General features: G+C 41.3%; 1 protein-coding gene across 1 annotated transcript; it reads right to left on the bottom strand.

Annotated features, from left to right (window-relative positions):
• Positions 1-46: 46 nt before the first annotated feature.
• Positions 47-8002, bottom strand: nosip (nitric oxide synthase interacting protein). The gene is made up of 10 exons (XM_054607100.1): positions 7918-8002; positions 7610-7706; positions 6744-6849; positions 6559-6640; positions 5769-5904; positions 3367-3518; positions 2239-2355; positions 1295-1365; positions 1099-1207; positions 47-805 (listed from the first exon to the last, which is right to left on the bottom strand). The coding sequence occupies exons 2-10, from the start codon at positions 7677-7679 to the stop codon at positions 734-736; spliced, it is 915 nt and encodes a 304-aa protein (XP_054463075.1). The 5' UTR covers positions 7680-7706; positions 7918-8002; the 3' UTR covers positions 47-733.
• Between the last annotated feature and the right edge of the window lie 3396 nt (positions 8003-11398).

Raw genomic sequence — 11398 nt, 5'->3', positions numbered from 1 at the left:
ATGTTTAAGGTTTAATGAAAACAACTTGAAGTGATCCTGAACAGTTGACATCACTTCTATAAACTTTTGACAAAATAATGATATAATTGGTTGAATGATTTCAATTCTCAAATATATCCAGATAGAAAAACAACGACTAAACTATTATACAGTTTAATGCCTGAAACAGGATGGATCACTGGTATGGCTCTGTCCATCACAGACAACATTAAGAAACTCAATAGGTTACATTTATCTCGTCATCAGGATGTGACAGGGAGAAGCTTTATAATTACCAGCTGCAAATCCTGTCCTGTGAATCAGAATTAAAAATGGTATTTGACTTTCCATATATTTCGGAGCACACGGCAATGAATCAATGATTGATAGATCAATCTTTTGTATTCTACTCTATGAAGAGCCTTAAAATTAATAAAGCGTTTCTGAAAAGAAAAAAGAAAAAAGTTTGAGGAGTGAAGGAAAGTTTAAACCAATGATCAGCTCTGCTCTATATATGGAATAATTCTTATATATACAGTTAGTGGAGGCAAAACCTACTTTTTAAAACAGGTGAAATGTAATTCGGGAGGCAAGGGTATTTTACATCTATTGAATTTCCCCGTCTATGATGTAAAAAAAAAAAGCCAGTTACCTATAGGAACAAGAAACATATGCAAGCCAACAACAAGAGACATCAAACAGGTGACAGCTGTTGAAGCTCTGGGAGCAGTCTGTCCTCCGTCTGTCCTCCGTCTCATACTTGCATCACTGGCCGAGCCTCTTTGGCCCTGAGATCAACCCCGGACGCAGCGAAGCCGGTTCCCCCCTGTCAGAACACATCACACACTATCAGTTCAAACTCACACATGAGTACAGTTTGAAAGAAATTGGGAGACCAAAGACTTTAGTAAATCCTGATCCTGCATCAGTGAGCAGCATACAGCAGTAAAAGACAGAAAAAAGCTCCCCTAAAAGCTTTCAGACAGAGAGCCATTAGCGATGTGTCATACTGGGTAATGCCTTCAATGGACAGCAGCAGGGGGAGTGCGCGCGAATGATTCAAAGTCATGAAGGATCTTGTTTCTCCCCCACCTCCTCTACACAGTAGGACACACGTACCCTCTGCATCGGTATGATGTCTCTGTCAGACAGTTTGTCTCCGGACACAGGATCAATCATGTCCTTCTTGATCAGCTTCTCCACACACTCCTGAGTCACCACCGTCCCCCTGAACACAGGACAGAGAGTCAGTCATCCTACCAGAGAACACTAAACATGTGGAAGTCAGAGAGGTGTAAGACATGTGGACACTCACGAGGGGCGCAGAACAGCGCAGGGGACACTGTTGCCTAGGACGTCCCTGGTTACTGCACATACATACCTGTCCTAAAGAGACGACACAGGATTATACCAATAAAGTACATCGGTTCACATCACATAGAACAGGACCATGATGTCACTCCATACTTTCTCAGATATCATTATCTGTTTCCACAACAATTGGCTTCACTGGTTTATAATTTCACTATATTTGGACAGCTTGCAGAATAAATTGTTGATTAGTTTAGTTATCCAAGATTTATTGAAAATGGAAATCCTCATTAGCCCTTATCAATAGTAAATTGATCCTACTAACAATGTCTCTGATACCATCTACCTCTGTACTGTAGAGACTCACTGTTTGTTTTGGTATTTTCATGCGATTTGTTGACAATAAGGAAAATGTATTAAAACACCGGACTTATGCTTATATCTGTGTGCAGAAGAAAATACACTTAAAATCCATATTCACAATAGTGCAGACATACTTGAAACAACCCCACAATTTTAAAGTGGATTACATTTTAGATTTGTTTTAGTTCACAATAAACTTTAGTTGCCAACTGTACAATCACTTTCCCTCCATTTAAGTGTGCAGACAACAGACGTGTGTGTTACGACATCACCTGCTCAGAAGTGGAGGGATTTTCAGACATGGCCAGACACCAGATTGGTTTCAGTACAATAAGAGTTCATAAACGCTACCACCAGTTTAAAGTTCAAAGTATGTTATCTTTGTCCAACTCTGCTTTGCACTTCAGGTTTCAGGTTAAATGACTGGATTCAAGTTAACACAAACCATCATCAACTGGGTTTCACAGATCGCAGTGTGTATGCAGTAATGTTTGGTGTAGTTGTTCTGAAAAGTTTGGACAAGGATTATCTGCTCATAGCTACCTAGCCTGGGTGCTAGTGAGGTAAGATCAGAACTACACTGACCTGGCGGGTGAGCAGGGCCACTCGATCCAGGCTGGGATCCAGAAGAGTGAAGCGCACTGTGATGAGCTCATTCATCTTAATGGGTCGTCCAGACATGGGACATAACACAGCCTTACTCTGACGGACGTTGGAGAAGGAGAGAAAAGGAGAGTGATTAAAAGAGTGACGTCTGCACATTTCATTTCACTTTTCAACATTAGTTCAGTCTAGCAGCGTAGAGCTGTGATTGCCAAAGACGGGCTTCCACGGTCAGCACGCCTTCTGCCTCTAAAGTAGTGTCAACGTCAAACAAACAGATACACTAAATACACAGAGAGAGGTCATCATGACATTTAAAGCCAATAGGAGAACCTGGCAACAGCTCAAATGACACACACGCACACCAAAAAAAGTTACACAGAGTCAGGCCTGCCATCTCATGAGTGTGAACAGTAGTGGTTTCTCTGAGATATGACTCATTTTGGTCATCTTTCTTACCTTCGTGTTTGTATAAATATTAAAAAGGTTTGCTTAATGCTGCTCAGAGAAGGTCTGCACAGGAGGGAATTGCTCCTGGTCCTATAAGTTTTAGAAGGATGCAAGGACAGATAAACCCTTTTTACACCCTTAGCCCTTTTTACACCGGTGGCTTGATCTTTTTGTTAAGATTATGGATTTTTGTCCCCTACCCACTGAGCCACAGCCTTCCTTATGTCAGACGTGACAGCACATTTACAGAAATAGCCACAATGCTTAATGAATAAACCTAGTTCATCAATGAAGTTGCATTAGAAGGATCACTCCATTAGTTACAGTGATCTTAGAAGGTGGAGACGTTGCAATATGAGCGTCTCTCTCTCTGGATGTTTCACCCTGAGCTGCTGAAGCTCGACAGCATTCTGTTCAGACGTGTTGTTTTGAAAGTGAACCAGAAATGTTTTAGATTCGACCTCAAAATAATTCCCACTGTGACTTTAACATCAAATTGACCAGGTCAATTTTTCAGAAATTAGACATCTGACTAAACTTTCTGACAGATGACATCACCAGCTTCCTGCTAAAGACACAACAGAGCACTCTGTTACAGGATGTTACAGGACAAGACACTGGACAAGACACTGCCCTGAGCGAGTAGAATAAGACACTCACTGGTTTCTTGAGCAGGGTGGGTTTGGACTGTGGTGTCAGAGAGGGGATCCAGAAACTGGGCAGGCTCTGGCTGGAAGAGGCAACGGGACCAGCTGTGGAGGATTCTGCTGAGCTGCTATCTGTCCTGACCTTCTCTCCTTCTTTGTTCAGTCCTGAAGGGAAAAGGTTACAGATTCTACTGTCTTCATTCATTGTTTTAATTATGACTGGGAGCATGAGACATGAGGCAAGTACATCTATGTTTCATTTTGCAAGCCTGTAGTGACAATAAGAATCCTTGAAGATGAAGACATGTCAGGGCTCAAAATACTTTTTTCTGCGTACATGCTTTGATGCATGGGATTTTAAATTGGTAAATAGAGTGTACTTTTCACACTGCAGGAACAGCCTGCAGGAGAAATTTTGGGGTTAAGTGTTGACCAAAATGATTTCAATGTTTGACATGCTCACAGTCGGGGTCTTCTAAAATGGGCCATTGAAATTGTCAGCAAACCCATTAAGGATTTTTTTACGATAGTTCAAATTTGAGGAAATAATGAATGTTATAATGCAACTCACTGGATCGGCTGGCGGCCGAGTGTGAAGCGGCTGGGATGAGGATCAGCACCGCTAAATCTGAGGCCATGACTCTTAGCAGGAAACCGATGGATTGCTTACTCCGGGTAGGAAATGAGTCCTTAGCCCAAGTGAAGGAGTTCAAGTACCTCGGGGTCTTGTTCGCGAGTGAGGGTACTATGGAGCGTGAGATTGGCCGGAGAATCGGAGCAGCGGGGGCGGTATTGCGTTCGCTTTACCGCACCGTTGTAACGAAAAGAGAGCTGAGCCGCAAGGCAAAGCTCTCGATCTACGGTCGATCTTCGTTCCTATCCTCACCTATGGTCATGAGGGCTGGGTGATGACCGAAAGGACGAGATCGCGGGTACAAGCGGCCGAGATGAGTTTTCTCAGAAGGGTGGCTGGCGTCTCCCTTAGGGATAGGGTGAGAAGCTCAGCCATCCGTGAGGAACTCGGATTAGAGCCGCTGCTCCTTTACTTAGAAAGGAGTCAGCTGAGGTGGTTCGGGCATCTGGCAAGGATGCCCACTGGGCGCCTTCCTTGGGAGGTGTTTCAGGCACGTCCAGTGGGGAGGAGACCTCGGGGAAGACCCAGGACTAGGTGGAGAGATTATATCTCAACACTGGCCTGGGAATCCCCCGTCAGAGTTGGTCAATGTGGCCCGGGAAAGGGAAGTCTGGGGCCCCCTGCTTGAGCTGCTCCCCCGCGACCCGACCCCGGATAAGCGGACGAAAATGAGATGAGATGAGATAATGCAATTTGAGCTAGCTTTCCGATGGTCACAGTCAGATATACCTTGAACAGAAGGAAACTTCTGTAGGAAAACTTTATTTATTTTTAAGTTTATGCTCAAAATGTCCCTGTTTTATAAAATGAGGTGACTTCACACATTCAACAAGTCCTATTTAATAAATGACGTGTAGCATACCGTTTTTATTTGGTACCGTAACAGCAAGAATACAAACAACTAAATCCAAACGGAGGCTCACTTGAACGCGGTGTTTTATGATGCTGCTCTGTCCTGTCTATCAGTGTCCACTTTCTGCGCTGCAACGTTATCAGTTATATATTTGGTTTGCATGAGATAATGGACGTGTGGCTTGAAAGCAGTCTGAGTCTCACAGTCAATGCATGAGATAAGCAGCCCTGAACAGTTTGCATGCCCATCTGTATGATTATTACAAACACAGCTCAAATTCATATACCACTCCTGATAATCCTAAATCATAATGTAAGACTTTGTATGACTGCTGATACTTACCTTTAACAGCTCTCTTTGAACTAAATTAAATAAACTAAAGTAAGATGTGTAACATTACTGTTTGACATCCTGAAAAATGTCATGTTATAATTTAGAATTCACACCGTGTTTTTATGTAACAAAATATTCATCTTCAATCCGTATTTGTTGGGGTTAAAACTTTCAGAAACTTATTTTTTGTTTTTACTGTGGGCAAAACTGTTCAAGTTTTTGTCTAAAGAATGGTAGTAAAGTTTCCGTACGCTTTTTCATCGTATGCTCCCGCCCTCGCCTCACACAAGGGAGGCACACACTTGTTATAGGAACTTGAGTTACATTTATTTAACAAAAATAACCCCAAGTCATATCTTTGTAATGTTTTTGTAAACAAAAAATCCATCGTTCGACAAATTCGATTTCTGTGTCCACCTTACTCCGAAAACATCTGACGTGTGTCACATGAGGGCAATTTGGAAACATTTGCTAATAATGTGAACAGAGCAACATTATAAGCAAATGTGGCCTAATTCTACTTTGCAAATGCATCTGCCTCACTGTTCAGTGAGTGATGCAGCATACTAAGGACAAACGCCACACACACACGTACCAGATGTGAATGGGTTGATGGGTTTGGACACAATGCTGTTCTCCCTGGTCTTAAACCTCTCCACTCTCTCTCTTTCTTCTGACTTGGACTCAAGTTGGCTGCTGCTCTTCTGCACCTGCTTCTGCTTCTCGTATGCCTGAAGAATTAGAGGAGGAAAACACAGAATGGAGAATTTTACAGAAAGAGGCAGCAAAAAACTAAAGGGAATTTATTTGTATAAAACAACATGAAGAAAAAAAACCTAAAAATATTTTGTAAAATTCTGTCAACCACACACATTTCACTCAAAACAGAGTTTCACATGATGAACAACATAACCATCAAAATTATAGAGAACTTTGGCTGATAAATGTCAGTCTATCTCAACCAAATATGGAGCTTTTCCCAAATGGCCTCCAGTCTGCAAGTCTTATGCTGGCTTGGTGTTTCAGTGTGTGCGGGGTAGGGAGATATTTAGTAAAGCAAAGAGGTGAGCTGCTCAGTGACGGTCAGGAGATGTGCGCCAGTAGAGTTAGGGAGCAGCACTGTTCTAACTTTGTCTATGATCATGCATCTGACCGGTCAGCATAGCTCTTAGCTGTATTTATGCTCTATTCCTCAGACAACCACTCATCAATGAAATAATAGCACTCTTTGTAAGTCGTTGGCTGTGACACAGTTTTGTACTTTGCAAACTGGAAAGGGGGCGAAGAAGAAGAGATTTTCTGTTGTTCGGGTGCCCGGGAACAATAGTGTGGATGTAAGTCAAGTTGTTAGACGGTGTAGGCAAAGACATAAGTGCAGGGCTTACCTTCATTTTTTTGGCAGTTTCTGTCTTCTGGTGCAAAATGTATTCAAGAATGGCCTGTTTTTCATACAAGAATCCATCTGGACTGAGCACAGGGACGGAAACAAGACAACGCTGTTTACATAATATGTAAACTATGTGGTTATGTGCTAGGGTTATACAGTACACGTGTGTGTATGTTAACATACGTCATCACAGGATTCTGGCAGGTCTGCAGGGACAGACAGCAGCAGTCAAAGTCTTTGATCGCGTCTTTGCCCAGTCGAATGCTCTGAGTCCCGTAACCAGACGCCGCTGAGCAGGAGGAGGAATATAATTACGGTCTGGTAGACATGCAGTAAAATACATTGGGATGTGTGACATTAAATACATTTTTATTTGAATCAACTTCTGAAGTGTTTCAATTTATTTACCTGAAAATACTAATAGTTTGACTCCAAAATGTAAATTTGTGTTTGAAAAGTCTGCCGAGCTGATCTTAAGGACGACTATACGCACAGACCTTTAATCATTTTTCTGTTCGGAAACTTAAGTGAGAAAATAAAATAGGAATAGGGCATCTGGCCTTCAGACCTAGTGTTTGTGCTCTACTAGCTGAGATGACAAGACATGTCATCAGGTGAATGAGTCGATCATTGTTTTCACTGTGGAATCGGACTGTCTGAAAGCCTCAATACTGACAGATGAAGCAGCATCTTGAACGAAGATGAATGAACTGAGTGAGAACATCTGTTGAAAGTAGAACTGTGCCTCACACAATAAATGAGACACACTGTTAGTGTTTGGCTCAACGTATAATAAGAGGATGCTGAGTTTCTGCCTTGGAACATGAGAAAACCAAACATCAATCAGTCCTCCTGACACACATGTGGAGGAGTCGCTTTAAGTGGCAAAAGCATGCCTGTTCTAAAAGGAAATAAAAAGGACCCCGCAGGTTCCACTGAGTCTAAACCATAGACATCATATAGGTGTATATATGATGTCTATGGTCTAAACGACCTAACGCTAAATGGAAGTGAACAGTGAGAGAGAAACAGCGTGACATGGTTCTCACCTGTATCTTTCCTTTTCTCGTGGTACGTGTAGACAGCTCCGGCCGTACAGTTCTTTCCATGGCGCGTCATTCTACTTCCACTTTATTTGTTGCTGATCTAAAGGCGTTTGAAAGAGAGATATTGTTATGTTATTTCAGCTGGGACCATCGATGCTAAGACGCTAACATTAGCTGCTAAATGTGTACATACAAAACACATACAAAGCACAGATTTTATATTCAGAAAACGTTACATTAGAAAAAGACAAAAAGGAGTTGTGGCTAAAAAAAAACAAAAAACCGCGTTTTAACGGTGTCATTTGCGTTACCAGTGATGTTTGTGTGAGTTTACGAAGAAAGCAACAAAACACAATTTCTTCTTCTTCTTCTTCTTCTACTGCTTCTTCTTCTTCTGCTTCCTTCCGCTCACTCCATTTCCTCCTCCTTATTCTTCTTCTTTTACGTTTTATGGCAGCTGGCATCCTTTTTTGCCCTCCATGTCGCACTACTGCCGCCTTCTGGTTTAAATCCTCTCAAAGATAGTTTCCTCGTCTTTGTGACTGTACACCCTGTTCATACCAGACCTGAACCAAACCTGAACCCTTACCCAACCTCAGAGGAACGCTAATGTAACGGGAGGGAAATGCTATTTAAAAGGGGGACAGACAGACTGCAACAACAGACCTGTAGCTTGCTCAGTGCCTCCTATTAAACTCCATTCTATCAGCTGGAAATATTCATATTTGTAGGGCTAAGCAGAAAGCTTTTTGCCAGAAAGGTTTTATTTGAATTCAAGCCATGATCTTTAGATCTCTAGCAGAAAGCCATGATGGCAAACTTCTCGCCATGTGTTTATTTCTCGTCCCTCTGATGCATAGTTCCTATATATTTGCCTACCAACCTCTGGCTCCCTTACAATATGGCACCATCTTGTTTTGAGCTTAAATAAAACAAAATCCAACAGTAGAATCAAAATGACAGGTTAGGGCAAGATATGAATGAATGGTCCCAAGATTAATTTCATAAAATACAGTGGCACCGTTTACAACCCTGATTTAAAAGAACTGGGAGTAAGAGCAGATCCCAAGTTTCAGATACGAGGTTCTCCGTATTCAGTTTGAACTGGATGTATGTGATCCCAAAATACAGAACCCTTGTCACTCAAAGGGTTCAGTGGGTACTTTTTGCCATCGTGCTGAAAAGTAAACACCAGTAAAATACTGTCATGTTTACCACCATATCAGATTATGTCAAACATTTTGTAATTAAAATGCAGTCAATACATGTTTTGTAAATCTCAGTGCAGTGTTTTCAACAAATACTTTACAGGCATGCTCAACAGAAGTGTGAACCTCACTTTAAGCCGAAAACATTTCTGTGAATGATTTTTGCTTCTATAAAGACAGACTACGTGGAGTGGTATAAGGCCACAATAGACAGCTACAACAAAAGCAGTGAACCATTCCTTTAAGGAGACCATCAAAAATGTGTTCTATTGGTTCAATTTCAATGTGTGTTTAAGTTCAAACATTATCATAATCCATTGAGTGATAGTTACCTTTTGAAATAGAAAATGAAATTATCGATATAAAACCCTTAAACTATTGAAAAGTTTTTTTATTATGTTCTGTTCACTCTGTTGTGGTGCTCACAAATCAACAGTAAACCATTCTGACTTAAGGTTTTAATGGCTGGCTGTTTTTAATTTTCATGATATTAAATAAAAAATATTCTAACTGCCGTGTGTCATTTGAAAACCTTTTCTCAAAGTTGACGTGACATTTAGTGTGTTTGGAAATGTAGCAGTCTCCTCAGCAGGCTCTGGAAATTGGATTGAGCTTTGGCTTCATAACATTAATATGTGAAGTTTGGGCCCATCTTTTGTTGTGCATCAGGAACATCAGTAAATTATCAACCTTTAGGTTGTTGGTTTGAAAACTAGTTTATATTATGAACCATCAGTGCTGTTAGCAGGGCCTGTGTTTCCCTTACAAGAACTTGTTATTTCTGTGTGTGAACAGCAGCATTTCCTGCCTATGTGACTGTGGATTTCCTGTTAGCAGACCCTTACACCCACTGCACATTCAGCTCCAACTAACAGATGCTCAGAAAGAACTGCAGTTATCCTGCATACACTTTTACATAAGTAGAAACTGGTTTAAGGCACCTGAGTGTCTACCTTCATTCATCAGTATCCCACAGTGCAAAAATTCAGCAAAATACATCAATATATTTCACTAGCATGATTTTCTGAGTGCTTGGTCAACAAAATGAATGAGAACAAACAAGTACCCAGAAAAAAATGACAAACATAATCAGGGAAGAGCTCCATCTTCTTGCACAGATAAACAAAGTATTTCTGAAGTTCCTGTTGACCCTGCAGTTATCAATGCAGCAGGCTCAGTACAGACCATATATGGTCATATTCAGGCTGTTGGGTTGCTACAGTGGCACAGTTCATTCTGTAAGGTCCAAAGTTAATGATGTGGTGAGGGTGGTAAAGGATGCTATAGCAGATAATAAGTGGGACTGGACCTCCTCCATAAACAACTATCCCCCATAGACAGCCCGCCCAGCAGTTATCAGCAGCAATTTTCTCTATCTGCACTCTTTGAACATGAGCCTGTCTATATCGCTCCATCATCACCCTGCCCTCTAGCTCGCCATCACTTCCCATCCTGACGCCTGCTGCACAGTCTCTCTGGGTTCAACACAAATCAGATTTATTGGCACCAACTAATACAGAACAGATTAACATTTTCTGAAAGTCTGCAAATGAAAAAAAGAATATATGCGTAATTCCCTCCATGGCTGGTATATCATTATTAGGATTTGGTTTATTGAGATAAGCAGTAAGTGGCGATAATTCTGCAGTCAGGTGCCATCATCATCATTATAACAAGAGGAAGTGATGAAAAGAGTATCAGTCAAACACCAAATGGTAGGAATAAATGTAGAAAACATCCTGCTGTAATATTATTTCCATGCAAGTTTCAGATGTAGCTAAAGAAAATGTGATACTACATCTGTCAGCTGTTTATGCTTAAATGTGCAATGTGTAGTTCCGGCCACATGCTCCAAATATATAGGGGGCATACAATCATTCATATAAAATATAATCTGCATGTGTACAGATTGTAAAGCCCTCTGAGGCAAATTTGTAATTTATGATTCTGGGCTATACAAAATAAACTGAATTGAATTGAATTGAATAAAAAAGCCAACTATATAGTAGCAGCAGGGCAAGAATATGCAATAACAGGGCTATCTAATAAACTTCTCATGTGGTGTTGTAGAGTTTATGTTAGCCTGTAGTCTGTGTTTGGGACACCAGAGGGCTTTGTGGTCTGTGAACCTTTTCATACTTTGTTTATTGGATTATCATCATTCACCCATTCATTCACTGATGACAAGGGCTACAATGCAAGGTGCCACCTGCACATCAGGAGTAACTAATCATTCATACCCAATCATACACCGAACTCATAGCCTGCAAGAGCAATCTTGGGGTTAAGTTATTTGCTTAAGGACACAGCGACATGGACTAGCAAAGCAGGGTATTGAGCCGTCGATCCTCTGATTGTTGGACAACCCTGCTCTACCACTGAGCCACAGTCTCCCCAGTTAGCAGTAAGTTAGCAGTTAGCTGTAGCAACATGCATTCCCTGCAGCCCGGGAATTGAACCCTCTTGCTGTGAGGCGACAGTGCTAGCCACTACACCACCGTGCATTCCCCATATTCAATTCAATTCAATTCAATTCAATTTATTTTGGCTTTACAATCTGTACACATGCAACGTCCTCTGTCCC

The sequence above is a fragment of the Anoplopoma fimbria genome, chromosome 11 (assembly GCF_027596085.1).
Source record: "Anoplopoma fimbria isolate UVic2021 breed Golden Eagle Sablefish chromosome 11, Afim_UVic_2022, whole genome shotgun sequence".
NCBI lineage: Eukaryota > Metazoa > Chordata > Actinopteri > Perciformes > Anoplopomatidae > Anoplopoma > Anoplopoma fimbria.
This window is presented reverse-complemented; position numbering and strand designations above follow the sequence as displayed.